A 15,236-nucleotide genomic window follows, 5' to 3' on the forward strand; every position below is an offset into this window, starting at 1 on the left:
TCGCCAACATATTCTAATTGCTTGTCGGAGATAGCACTAATTATCATAGTTAGAGCTTTTAGATCAATCTTTTTCCAATCTGCTTCTTTCTTGAATTCTTTCAAAAGTATTTTTCTAATCTTATTTCTTATTTTCTTTGTTAATTCAATACCTGTAGCATCTAATTCATTCTCTTGTTTTATTATGTGTTTAAACCACGAAAACATGTGCTTAACCTCTAAATTGGACACGTGCTCTATACCTGCACGTCACCACGTTTTTCACTTGCCGACTTTAATCTATTGGCATCGCACTTTAATCTTTATTAATTTTCAAGAATCTTCTTATTGTTTAGTACCTGACAACTTTATCTTCGCCACTGAGCATATATTTTTTGACTTTAACCTTTTCTGAATTGGTTAATCTTCACTTCAAATTTTTCTTTTTTCGTCAGACGTTTCGACGCAAAAATTCGAATTTTCATGCTTCACAAGCTTATAATTTTTATCGAGAAATTTTCTCCTTTTATTTCACTGCTTAATTTTTCACTGTGCGATTCACTTTGTTAGCAATAACCGTTAACTTCTTTTCCACGTAGCTTTTCTTCTAACCTCACTTTTTAACCCCCCTTCATTTTTTACATCTTCGCGAAGGTTAATGTAAAAAATGAAAATAAAATTCTCCAACGCTCTGCTACCATGTTGTAAGGTTGGATAAATAAGTGGACACTTGGATTAATAATTAATAATTATATGAGAATGTTATTATTCCCATCCATATTTTTAGAATAAAGTTTTTGGACGGACAAAAGTGGTGGGATAACAGTGTGTAGTACAGCGCGGTATAGTCTGACTCTACGAACGAGAGTGTACAGTGTAGTATAGGCGCTTAGAGTATAGTCGCGAGGCATGCGCGATACGCTTGCTCTCACGTGAGCTTGTCTGACTGCACAAAATCGTTGTAAACCAATAGATGGAGCGACGTGTACCATTTCTGAGTAGTATCACGATCATATATATTTACATTTTACAACAGTAGTAATTGAGGCTTTCTTTGTTGTACCCGCCTTCTGACATCTAAGACTCGGGGTTGTTTGGGTTTCCCTCCCCTGAGTACCCGAGCGTGGGCATTGCTGTAAGTTATCGTCTGCCAAGCAAAGATTCTTATAGCTTGCTCTTATGATTCGGACAAGATCTTCAATTTGTTTGTGCACATTGTGCCTTCCCTTACGAAAATATTCTGCTTATAATCCTGCATATCTGACTGTATGACATCATGCATGAGCTACTGCATGGACATCTGCACAAAAAACTGTAAACATTTATGCACGATTATCTGCATGAGATATTGCATCATATACTGTATATGAATATGCAGGTTGCTGTGCACGCTATTATGGTGGAATATCTGCACATAATTCGCTGAATTCGTGCATGAGTTACTGCACTGTTCTGCGAATACATGTGTGCATAATATTTTGTCTGAACTTGTTGGTTCTATGTACATATTTGTACATGAGTTTCAATATGCAAACATGCTTTATCGAATATTCTATATAAAAATGTAGTATACAATACTGATCATCGTATTAAGGCTATATTATGTACATTAATTTTAATACAAGCACACAATACCTGCAATAAATTCTGCTTAAATTTTTGCATAATTTCTTTATGGCTCTATATACTTGGTTTTTGACATTCCATCGACAACGACTTGGACCTGTTCCCGTATAAAAAAAATCCTGCAGAAAATATAGCAAAAGACACTGCGATATATCCACTGTAAGAACCATAAAGTAATCATGCAAAATTTTAACAGCATTTATTGCAGGTATTGTGTGCTTGCATTAAAATTTACGTAGATTATATAGCCTTAATACGATGATCAGTATTGTATACTACATTTTTGTATAGAATAATCGATAAAGCATATTTGCATGTTAAAACTCATGTACAAATATGTACATAGAACCAACAAGTTCATACAAAATATTATGCAACTATGTTTGCTTTTTTTTTAAAGTGGATCTCCACTGATTTTTGCCAAAAACTCGAAATTTTTTTATTATATATTTTAATTGCTTATAATTTTATGAACATTTTGAGACCAATCTGATGTGAAAACTTCAAGTTATACCAATTTTATAGGCGGTTATGTAAAATATTTTACATTAGATTGCATACAAAAATAAATTTTAAACGCGATTTTCTTAACCCCGTCATACATGATGTTCCGAGTCGGTGGGCAAAGTACCGACCCTTAGGGGACGTCTCCTGTAACTTTATATGTCTTGGTACCGTCCTCAGTGTCATATAATAGAATTCTGTCCTTCAAGTAGTCGGACATCATCCTTCTTATACATAAGGGCACATCCTGCTTCCGGAGTGCCTCGTGTATTTCAATTCATCTGGCCGAATTAAATGTATTTTTGACATCCAATGTAACTATCGCGCAATATTTCTTTTTTCCTCCCTTACATCTTTTTCCCTCTATCGCTGTTTGTGCAGTGTCAATCACTAGACTAACTGCGTCCAGGGTTGAACGCTTCTTTCTGAAGCCATAATGATATTCCGCTAATCCACCTTTTTCTTCTATAAAATGATCCATTCTGACGCAGATAATGCGTTCCAGGATCTTGCCTGGGGTATCCAGCATGCAGGGCGGTCTGTATGTTGAGGACTCCTAGGGTGGTTTCTTTTCCTTTAAAAGAAGCACTTGTCGCTGTTTCTTCCAGTTTGTGGGGAATGTTCCTTCTTCTAGATATGTATTGTACTGTCTCTTGTTTTCGCGGATTGTCCTCTTAGTGTCCTTCATTTCTTGTCGGTCGACATCTACTATTTCCTGGCCTCTTCCGGTTTTATAGTATTTCTTTCTTGCCCGTTGTTCTCTTCTTCTGGTCCGGTGACACTTGCTGCGCGCACTCTTAACCTCTTTGTCCCACCACTATACTGGTGGTCATCTAGAAGTAGGCACTCTTCTCGACATGGCCGCGTCACAGGCTCGTGTGATATTACCCATCACCTGTTCCGCCTTGCTGTTCGCCGTCCCCAAAAGTTGCAATTCTTCCAGTGCCAGTAGGAACATCTCCTTATCATAATCCTCCGTTTTCCAACCGACTCTGTTGGTCCTTGTACTCGCGCTGGGTCTCTGCTCTGATTTTCTTACCTCCATTATTATGGCCTGGTGATCACTATTTGTGTAGTGTTCACTCATGGTCCACTTGTCAATTGAGCCAATAAGGCAACTACTAACAAAGGTTAGGTCTACAATAGATCCTACATCTCCTCTTCTAGATGTGTTAGTGCTACCCTGATTAACTAACACCAAGTCCAGGAGAGCAGATGCTTCTAGCAGTACTCGTCCTCTTTGATTACTCCTTTGACTGCCCTACTCTACTCTACATGCGTTAAAATCGCCTGCGATAATTACTGGCTTTCTTCCCGCAATATCCTACACAAGTCGATCTAACTGACGCTCGAACTGTTCGATCGGTGCGTTAGGAGAAACATAGCAGCTGTATACGTGTATTCCTGCTATCTTTGCACGAACAAATTCTTCCTTGCTGGTCAACATTTTTTCCTGGAATGCCACGTTCCCACATGCCCAGATCGCTACTCTGCCAGTGTCGTCTGTTTCCCACGATGTCTTGTCCAGAGCCCTGTATGGTTCACATATAATGGCTACGTCGACCTCCGTCTCATGAACGTACTGGTTAAGTAAATCCTGTGCTGTCTTGCAGTGATTCAAGTTCAACTACACTATCTTCATTATCTTCGTTTCTTCAACTTCTCTACTGCCGCTCGATATACTGGGCATGTGTAGCTACCAGCAGCATAGTCAATTTTCTTTGTTGCTCCTCTTTCTTGGTAGAGAACGCAGCTCGGTTTGTTTTTACAATCTCTTGCATCATGTCCTTCAACTCCACACTTGTAACAGTGGTACTTCGATCCTGTGTTACTATGCAGTTTTTGCGGATATGTCCAAATCCTAGACATTTATAGCAGCGAAGTGGACGTGCGTTTCGCTTTATCTCTCGTATTCTGCATACTACCCAGTCTATCCTGATTTTCTGCTTTGTAATCATCTGCTGAGCCACTTTTGCTGGCTTTTGAATGACCGCCGTCTGCGTATCGCCATATGCCTTGCGCACAGACTTTACTGCCGTTTCCTCCACTGCATTTGAGCTGCTATCTTGAAACTCCCTCCGTAGCGCTTTCACGATGTCCTTCTTAGTGGTTAGAACATCAAGATCCTTTACTTCAAAGACCTTTACATTTTGTAGGGTTCTTACGGTGACACCCTTTTTTAGCACTTTTTGCACCGCTTGTCGAAGTTGCGTTGCCTTCCCTTCTGATGAGCGTTGGAGTTTCAAAAGTGTGTCACCAACCGCCGTTTTGCGTAGTCTATTCACGCTATCCCCTAGCATCTTCAGTTTTGGGTCTGCTTTTATCTTTCGCGGGATATCGGCGTAGGACTTCCCTTTGGTAGCTTCTATGATTAGAGCCTCTGGTCGGGTTGGTCTTGCCCTTGGCGGCTTAGATTTTCTAGTGCCTTTCTGATCTACAACACCATTGTTAATCTTATCGTCTTCTTTTTTCTTTTTCTTCTTTTTCTTTCTTCTTTCCACCCTTTGCCAGGGTGGTAATGTCCCTGTTGTGGGCGTTGGGCACTGAGTAGTGCTGGAAGTCGTCGCTAGTGGCACACTCTGGACATGCTTTGGCGTCTTGCTCTCTTCTTTTCTTTTCTTATTGGTCTCGTTCTGTGTAGGAGACCGTTCCTTCCTCTTCCTTGGCGTTTCTACCTCCCGTTTTTCTTCTGAGTTCAGCGAGGTCATCAGTCCAAAGCTAGACTTGGTCTTGCTCGACGCTTCTCTTACGTTGATGAGCCGTTTCCAGAAAGATATGACCTTCCTCGTGTGAATGTTTTTGGCTAGACCTACTACAGCATCCATCTTGACCAGATGGTTCTGAATCTTGTCCATCAACTCTTCTTTCGCACGATTTGCTGTCTGAATTTTAGACCATACCTCGTGCATTCCCCTGTTTATGACTCCATCACATCCTGATGCGTCACTTGAGGCTAATCTTCCTTTAAGGGCCGAGTGACCCACCTCTATAACCTCCTGTCTTGTTTGAGTTAATTGGCTCCCCCTAACAGCCATGGAGCCTGCGTCGGTCACTGGAGCTTCCACCCGATCGGAACCATCGTCGGGAGTGGGCTGTAAAGCTTGACCCGCTTGGGGAAGTGTTATAATTAACTCACTATCCATGATTGATTTATATTTGGGGTTTCTTCCCCTATCCTGTATCCTAGGAAGAAGCCCTTTAACAAGGTGCTGTCATCCGGGCCAGATGAGCCTTGGTTACTTTAACGAGGTTGCTACTCCTCCCCTCCTCCTCCCCTCCTCCTCCCCCTCCTCCTTCCCCAGCTCTTGTGTAGTGGGGCCCCGGGCTTGAGACCGGTCAAGCGGAGTTGTACGTAAGCGCGTGCGTGTGTGCGCGCGCGTGTATGTGTGTGTGTATAATATAGTGGTATTACTAATAACTGGAAAATTAATCTTTTATTTTGCAAAAAACATGCTTTTTTTGCTCCTGCTATATTCTTATTGCTTTAGAATTTAAGGACAATTAAATGTCAATTTCAAACGTGTAATTTTCGATGTATGTTTTCACGTTAAATACGATGGCGCTGTTGCTTTTATGATAAAACATAACCTTAAGGCACTAGATGCAAGAAATTACTAAAAAACACTGAAAAATTGGGTTTTGTGTCTCTAGCGCTTTTAGCCTAAATTCTACGATAAAAGCAACAGCGCCATCGTATTCTATGTGAAAAAATACATCAAAAACATGTCTCACATGTTTGAAATTGACATTTGATTGTCCTTGAATGCTGAAGCAATAAATATGTAGGAGCGAAAAAAGCATGTTTTTTGCAAATTTAAACAGATTAATTGGCATATAAAGATTGTTTTTCCGGTTTTTTAACAATACAACAAATAACAAACCTACTTTAAGTTACGGAGCACAGACTTAAGCAGTTTGGAAAATAAGGGCTACCTTAATATATATATATATATATATATATACACACATGTACACTTATACACATATATATATATATATATATATATATATATGTGTATTTATAAGTGTACATGTGTGTATGTGTGCATCGAATATTATATTTATCGTGTATTTATATCACCAAATAATTTTTTCAGCTTAATTTTCTACGGCAATACATAGGACACGATCAACTTCACCTAATGCTCCAAGGTATAAGTCGTGAAGTAAAGCAGCAATTGGAGGAATATGTAACAATTTAAATAAATCTTTGAAATCTCTCAAATTGTATAGTTGTTTTTTAAATATATTTATTTCGAAATCATAAGTTTTAAAAGTACGTTATAAAGAAAATATTTTCTTTATATGAATCTATACCTCGGTGGTAATCCAAGAATATTATTTGGGAAGTTATCGATCTTCCTGAGGCAGGGGGTGTGTCAAAAAATTAACACATTATTTCTTTTTTTGATGATTTGGCCATCAATGCCGCCGTCATCAATAAATTGGTATAAACGCGTTTATTGGATGTAAGTTATTATGTACATGATGAAGAAAAAATGATAAATACTTGTCGTAAGCTTACAGTTATGGAAATGTCAGCAATAGTTCGTTTGAAAATCCGCTTCCCTGCCAAACTATCTAGAAGTAGGTGAGGTGTATCTCTCTCGGCTGTTCAATTCAGGATTTGCACGAGCCCGAACATCGCCGGGCTAATATACATACGCTAAACAGCGATAGAGAGTCGAACGGTTTGTTTTTTCGCTACTTACGTCAGAGCTATGACTCATGTTCGTTGTCGTTTAAGCTGATATATCAGGTGTGTGTATATCGTATTCAAATGCTGTGTATCCTCTTTCTTATTTATCCTGTTCTTTTGTAAATGTATGTGTAGCATTTTAGAATCATGTCTCTTATTTAAATTAATTTCTCTTCTGTTTTAAAATTTTCGAAATTAAAAGTGCGATTGTTTATTTTTGGTGCTGTTTCGATATTATTGGCTTTGAATGCATGGCTGGTCTGCTCGTAAAAACCTTTTTTTTTATGGTAGGCTAACAATATTCCGTTTTCTATTGTCGTTTGTTGGTTGTTTCGGAAGTTAAAGTAAAATAAGTTTTGTAAGTTTGAGTTTTATCAGTCTTAAAATATTATACAAAAATAAAGTAGAATAATGCAAATGATTATTTCAAAATTTTAAGAAAAACTAAAAAGTCCGATTGGCATTTACTATTTTTTGTTTTGTTTAGAGCTTTGATTATAAAGTTATGAGGTCAAGTTGACCTTCGCTGTTGGATGGTAACGGTTGTGTTTTGATTAGATAGAAAGAGTGAGAGTTTTTTTAAGAGAAAGGAGCGATTGAGGTTAGAAAAAGAGGAATAATGGGAGAGTGAGGGGGAGTGAGAGAACAAAGATAGATAAGGGGTAAAGAATCAGGCTAAGAATAGATGCATAAAGTAAAAAAAAAGGGACAAGGACCCAGAGAGGTTAAGAAAAGATAGACAAGGACAGCGATAGGTGTAAAGTTAGCTGGAGCAAGAGCTACAGTAATAGACAAATACGGAAATATAATACTTAAGGAAAACGGCAACGACGATGAAAATCAGACCTTTAGAGCGACATCGCTTTCAGCGGAAACATAGGTAGAAGAGGAAAAGGAAATGGCAGGGGAAAAAGGGCTAAGACAAAGAAACCTAGCGGAAAGCTTTAAAAAGAATGAGGTAATAGGTATTAAAAGAAAAAAAGAGAAGGCTAACAGATTCAAAAGAGGTCACATAAATAGATGTACACGTCACCAGTACTTCAGAAAAATAAAAAAGAAGAACAGAGAAAGGGGTAGATGAGCGAAGTCCTAAAGGAGCTGGGCGACATCACAAAAATAATAAAGAAAGAGAAATAAGGAAAAAAATGATTGGAAACTGGAAAAGGGGTGAGAGGCGTTGCCGTCGCGATATTCGTATTAAATGACTCCAAAAACCCCCAAGTAACAAAAATGGACTTTTTTACATCAATATTTACCAAGTGTTTTTGCTTCGCTCTTCTTTAAAAACAATATGGACATAGTAATTTTATTTTTGTATGAAAACGATATCGCTGTAAGCCAGTTATAACCCAATATTCTTGGCTTAGATAAGACAATTTGCGATTTCTACCAGGGTAATGTTTCGTCATTGATTTTTATGTTATTTCCAAAGATTTCTGTAATTATGTCTCCTTTTGATATTCCATGTTAACAGGTATTTCAAATAATTAATTTTCTTGTTCATATAAATTGAAACGTTTTCCATCACCAACATTTAATAGCCATTGTTTAAAATTGTCATCATTGCAAGATACTCAAAGGGTTTGATTCAATGTTATGCGTCGAAAATTTGTCCATAAGTAGTTATTCTTCACTGAATTTTTGATTACTTTAATTCGACTATCGTATCGAGCTACTAGTAATGTTTATCTAAAATCTCCTGAAACTAGCATAGATTTTTCACCAAACATTACTTTTACGTCACATGAATCTTGAAAAGACGATCAACAGCTTCAAAAGCAAATTTTAATGTCATTGATATTTCATCCCACATTATAATTTGTACATCTACAAGTTTTCTTTTATTTATAGAATAAGGTTTTACATTACAATTTGTACAGTCATTCAGTATTAATTTAAACGTTGTCTGTACTGTACTTTCATTACTAAGTAAGTTCGCTGCAATACTGGTCCAAGCAACACATAAACATGGTAGATTTTGTGATTTTAAGTAATTTATTAAAACATTGAGTAAATAACTTTGTCCACTCCCTCCTGGTCCATCAATAAAAATACACTTATCCTGTTTATAATTAAAACTTTCTAAAACTGCATTAGATATATTTTTTATTAATTTTATGGGATGCAATTTTCTTTTGTAATTCATTTAGCATATTAGTTTCTTTATACAAAAATGTTGTATTATGAAATTCTTCAATGTTCATTGTTATATTAGGAAAATTAAAATCACTTAACGTCAAACCGTTTGCTTGCATTACTTATTTAATTTCGTTTAGTGCTATATTTTCACTTGTATATTTTTCATATTTAAGATGATAAAAATTACTCTTAAATTTCTCATATAATTATAATGCATTGATAGGGTTATGAAAATTACAGATTAAAGCAAACAATTAACATAGTACTGTTGGAAACTGTATTTGTATTGCTTCTTGTAAACATTTATCCCACTCTTCATATTCATTGACAAGCTATTTTGTTATAGCAGCTTCATAAAATGTAGGTTATAAAACCCTGTTAACGGTACGTGAATTTTCAAATGAGGTTGGCCCTTTAACATGTAATAGTAATAATCTGATAAAGTATTGTTCTCGGTCTTTCGGATTTACTAAGTACATTCTGCTTAATATTGGTTTATTAGATTTTTTCCTTTTGTTCTATGTTTTTAGTTTTTCGGCAAATGTGTAATGTATTGGTATATCAGAATACAAATAATTTTTTGCATCAAGATCATTTTGATTTAATTTAAAAAATGCGGATAATGTTACTTCTATTATTTTATTCTTACTTTATTCTCTTTCCCTTTTTCAAAATATACATATTGTTGATCTTTATCGTGAAAAACTAATCTTTTTATAACTTGTGAAATTTTGTGTAAACAATATTTTAATAATCTGTGCATTAGCTCCAGGAGGACTTAAATATCTTGTATTAAAATACTGATTGATTTTATTATATTTGTATTCGTCTTCTTCCTTACTTAAAGTTTGATGATTTTTATTGTTATTATCTTTTTCAAAATTATTATCTTATTAATAATATTATAAACTTATTTTAAATTCAATACTTTATCTCATATGTTAAAAATTTTACAGATATAATAGTAAATTCTAAAAAACTATTAAACGTCTAAAAAAACATTATATTAAGCATGAACACTTTTTCTTCGGTTCTCCGATCCTTTAGGGTCACACTATCTATAATTCTTAATTTTATTAGTATTAGAGTGACCTCTTTGTAATCTCATTTGAATCTCTTTTACATTGCGTTTACTTTATATTATTGTTAAGTATAAGTACATTTGTGCTAGTGCACGAGTCAGCGGTGTTCGTGTGAGCGCGTGATGTATGAGTGAGAGAGAGTGGAAAGGGAACTCTAGTTCCAGGGCGCTCGCTTGAAAGAGAGTTGTTAGGGACTATATAGAGTCCTCGGTAGTAGCATCACGCTTAACATAATTATTATCTAGTCTTACATTTTATTATATTAAATTACACTTAATAAATACTTAATAGTGTATTTATTTTCCACCACCTTATCATGGTAGCAGAGCGTGGTTGATGAAATTGTAATAAGTAATAAAAGTATCAAGAGAAGTGATTATATTAAAAAAAAATAAAAAATATCTGGACTAGTAAACATCAAGAAAATACAAAAATGACGAATTACGGTGATTTTAAAATACCAGTATTTGATGGAGAGAATTACCAGATGTGGAAAATAAGAATTACAATGTATTTGAAAATGAAAAAATGTGAAGAAAATATTAAAAGAAAAAAAACAGTAAGTGATAAAGAGTCATGGGATGAAACTGATTTGAAAGCAATTAACTATATATACAGCTCTATTTCGGATAGACAAATGGAGTTTATTTGTAATGAGACAACGGCTTATGGAATTATGAAGAAATTTGATCAGATGTATTTAAGAGAATCTACGGCAATGCAAATAATGTGCCGAAATAAACTGGAAAAATTAAGATTGAAAAATTATAGTGATACAGCAACGTTTTTCTTGGATTTTGAAAAATGTGTTAATGATTTGAAAAGTGCTGGTGCTACTTTAACAGAAAAAGAAAAATTGAATTATATCTTAAATACATTGCCGGAGTCGTATAGCTATATAGGCGACTTAATAGATACATTGAAAGATGAAGATCAAACGGCAGAATATGTGAAGAATAAAATTAAAATGGCTGAACTGAAAAGTAATAAAGGCGAAACAACCATTAGAAATTCGAGTGTATTCGCAGTGAATAAAAATCAAAGACAATGTTATAAGTGTGGAAATTTTGGACATATGATGAAGGACTGTAAAAGTCAAGAACAAACAGAAGGACAAATTTCAAATAGTAGTTGGACTTGGAGGTCAACAAGAGGCTACAGAGGTTCAAGAGGAAGAGGTAGTCATAGAGGAGCAAGGGGAAGAGGTGCTTATAGAGGCGCACATCACTCCCAGGCAGAAGCAAGCAACAATCAAAACACAAGTCGCTGGAACGAGTCAAGCAGAGACGACAACACAGGAGCATGGATAGCCAAGGTCGAGCGGAATACAGCTACTGCGTATAATAGTAAGGTAAAAGATAAACAGTGTAGCGAAATCGATTGGATTTTAGATGGTGGTAGTACAGATCACATTGTAAATAATGATAGTTACTTCGAGAGTTTTGAAATATTGAAAAGTCCGGTAAATGTATATTTAGGTGATAATAAAACGGTAAAAGCGACAAAGATAGGAAATATTGTAAGTTATTTTGATGCCTTTGGAAAGCAATTTGAAATTAATATGAAAGACGTTTTTTACGTTAAAGATATGAATTTGAATTTAATTAGTTTTAGCAAAATTACTGATAATTGTAGAATTGTTTCGGAGAAAAATTTAGCAAAAATATTTGATAAAAATGAAAATTTAATGGCAGTAGCAGAAAAGAAAAACGGACTATATCACATGAAGAGTAAAATTAAAAAAAAATAATTTGATAGTAAATTACTCAAATAAAAAGATTAGTAATATGAACTTAAAAGAAAAATGGCATAGATTATTAGATCATGTGCACTTTAAATATTTGAATACCATGTGTAATAAGCAATTATTAAACGGAATACCGAATGGATTAAAAGACGAATTTTTGAAATGTAAAACGTGTATAGAAAATAAAATGCATAATGTACCGTTTAAAAATAATAGATATCGAGCGAAAGATTTATTAGAGATTGTACATACAGATGTTTGTGGGCTTTTTCAAAATACGGGCTTTAGAGGAGAAAAATATTTTATTACATTTATAGATGATTACAGTAAGATTGCGAGAGTATACCCAATAAAATCTAAAGCAGAAGTGTGTGAGTACATTAAATATTATGTAAATGAATGTGAGAATTTAACAGGAAAAAAAGTAAAATATTTAAGATGTGATAATGGAAAGGAATATTTAAATAATGAAGTTTTTAATTATGCAAAAAGTAAGGGTATCGTTATTTCTCCGTGTCCTGTATATGTTCATGAATTAAATGGTGTAGCAGAAAGGTTTAATAGATCGATAATGGATATGTCGCGTTGTTTATTAGAAGAAGCACAGATAAGTAAAGTATATTGGCCAGAAATAGTTCAAGCGGCAACTTATTTGAAAAATCGAACGTTGACAAATAATATTGAAGAGAAAACACCATATGAGATATTTTTCAGAAAAAGACCTGATGTTTCACATTTAAAAATTTATGGTAGTAAAGTCTTTGTTAGAAAGCCAGAACAGAAAAGAATTTCAAAATGGGATAAAAAAGCTGAAGAAGGAATTCTAGTCGGGTATAGTGAAAATGGGTACCGTATATTAATAAATAATAAAATTATAGTAGCAAGACACGTGGAAGTTATAGAAGAAAAGGAAAAATGTATCGGTTTAAATAGCGATGAATCTGATGAAGATGAAAATGAGAGTAAGTTTGATAGCGAGGAATCAAATGATGAAGTTTTTGAAAGCCCAATCAAAGATAAAATTAAAATTAATGAACATGAAAATCAGCTAAAAATTCCTAGAAGATCAGAAAGAGTTAGAAGTAGTCCTGAATATTATGATGAATATAGAATGAAAAATAAAATTGTTGCGAATTTTTGCAAAACTGATGTTCCTGCTACATTTGAGGAGGCGATTCAATCGAATGAGAGTAAAAAGTGGATAGAAGCAATGGATAAAGAAATGAATAGTATTAAATTAAATAAAACTTGGGAATTAGTCGATAGTAAAGAAAAAAGGGCCATTGATGTAAAATGGGTGTATAATAAAAAATCGAATGGTACATATAAAGCTAGATTAGTAGTTAGAGGTTTCCAACAAAGAGATGAAGTAGATGATATATATGCTCCTGTTGCAAAAATGCAAACGCTAAAAATCTTATTAGTTTATTGTTGTAAAGTGGGTTTGCATATAGAACAAATGGACATTGAGACAGCATTTTTAAATGGAAAAGTAACGTCTGAAGTATATGTTAATCAACCTAAAGGATATGAAGACGGAACTGATAGAGTGTGTAAATTAATAAAAGCATTATATGGCTTAAAAGAAAGTCCCAGGGCTTGGTATGAATGTCCAGATAAATTTCTAATAAAATTAGGATTTATTAGAAGTAATATTGATTATTGCTTGTATACATTAAAATTAAAAGAAAATACTGTTTATTTGCTTTTATATGTCGATGACTTATTAATTTGTCGTAAAAATAAAGAAATAATAGAAAAAGTAAAGAAAATGCTGTCTGAACGATTTAAAATGAAAAATCTCGGAAAAATACGAGAATATTTAGGGATTACCATAAAATACGATGTGTTATGTAAGGAAATGAAATTATCGCAAAAAGATTATATTATTTCATTAGCTGAAAAATATGGTGTAGAAAATTGTAAAGCGTATAAAACACCAATAGAAGTAAACTTAAAACTCGAGAAATCCGATGATTGTGAAAGAGATATCAAATATAGAAATTTGATTGGTGCTTTGTTATATATAAGTTCGGCTACAAGGCCAGATATAAGTTTTGCAGTAAATTACTTGAGTAGATTTCAAAACTGCTATAATAATACGCATTTTAAATATGCTTTGAGAATTTTAAAATATTTACATGTGTCTCGAGATTTAAGTTTATCTTATAATGGAAATAAAGTTTGTGATATACTTGATTGTTACGTAGATGCCGATTGGGCAGGCGATAATAATGATAGAAAGTCAACAACCGGCTTTGTGATACGATTATTCGGTAACGTTGTGTATTGGAGGTCAAGAAAACAAAAGCCTGTTACAAAAGCGTCAACATTTGCCGAATACGTTGCTTTATCAGAAGCAGTAACTGAAATTAAACTAGTCACAGAGTTATTAAAATGTTTTGATATTAAATGTAGAAAACCAGTGAATATATATGAAGATAACACTGGAGCAATTAATATAGCAACGTACGGCAATTTTACTAAAAACTCTAAACACATAGAAGTTCATTATCATTTTGTACATGAGAGCGTAAATGAAGGTAAAATAAATATTGTAAAAGTCGATACAAATGAAAATATTGCTGATATATTTACGAAATCATTAAGTAGAGAAAAGCATGAAAAATTTTGTAAAAAGTTAAATTTGAAATAAATGATAATATTGTAAAATAGCACAAATGTAAGGAGGCGTGTTAAGTATAAGTACATTTGTGCTAGTGCACGAGTCAGCGGTGTTCGTGTAAGCGCGTGATGTATGAGTGAGAGAGAGTGGAAAGGGAACTCTAGTTCCAGGGCGCTCGCTTGAAAGAGAGTTGTTAGGGACTATATAGAGTCCTCGCTAGTAGCATCACGCTTAATATAATTATTATCTAGTCTTACATTTTATTATATTAAATTACACTTAATAAATACTTAATAGTGTATTTATTTTCCACCACCTTATCAATTATATTATACATTATATTAAGCATAAACACTTTTTCTTCGGTTCTCCGGTCCTTCAAGGTCACACTATCGATACTTCTTAATTTTATTAGTATTAGAGTGACCTCTTTGTAATTCGCATCTCATTTGGACTTCATTTGCAGTGCGTTTATTTATATAATTATATATTATTTTATACATTATATTAAGCATGAACACTTTTTCTCCGGTTCTCCGGTCCTTCGGGGAAACACTATCAAGTAAAAGTAAATTGAAGAAATATAGAAATTATATTTTTGAAATATTTTCATGTTTTACCATTTTAGTTTTCCTTTCCAACGTTAACTAACGTTCTTCCGTTGCCCGAGTCTCACGGCGTGAACGGGCTGGTAAGGAATTTTTTTGAGTCATATTTTCTTTTGTATTTTATCGGCAGTATTCGCATTATATTGTTATATATGATAGCTCCATACTTATTAATATGATGCTGTTAATTATTATTATATTATTTTGTTGTGCATTCCAGCGCTGCA

At 34.1% G+C, this 15,236-nt stretch overlaps 1 protein-coding gene across 6 annotated transcripts in view; it reads left to right on the forward strand.

Annotated features, from left to right (window-relative positions):
• LOC100116824 (importin-11) overlaps positions 1–14,690 on the forward strand; it is a 337,441-nt gene extending 322,751 nt beyond the window's left edge. For 4 of the 6 annotated variants that reach the window (XM_031925210.2, XM_031925209.2, XM_032601545.1 and 1 more), the window contains exon 17: positions 6,206–6,336. In XM_031925210.2, coding sequence (XP_031781070.1) covers positions 6,206–6,310 — 105 coding nt within the window. In that variant the 3' untranslated portion in view covers positions 6,311–6,336. Of the gene's footprint in view, positions 1–6,205 lie in introns of all 6 variants that reach the window. The other 2 variants (XM_031925208.2, XM_032601546.1) reach the window with 2 other exon arrangements.
• Positions 14,691–15,236: the final 546 nt, after the last annotated feature.

The sequence above is a fragment of the Nasonia vitripennis genome (genome assembly GCF_009193385.2).
Source record: "Nasonia vitripennis strain AsymCx chromosome 2 unlocalized genomic scaffold, Nvit_psr_1.1 chr2_random0007, whole genome shotgun sequence".
Taxonomy (NCBI): domain Eukaryota; kingdom Metazoa; phylum Arthropoda; class Insecta; order Hymenoptera; family Pteromalidae; genus Nasonia; species Nasonia vitripennis.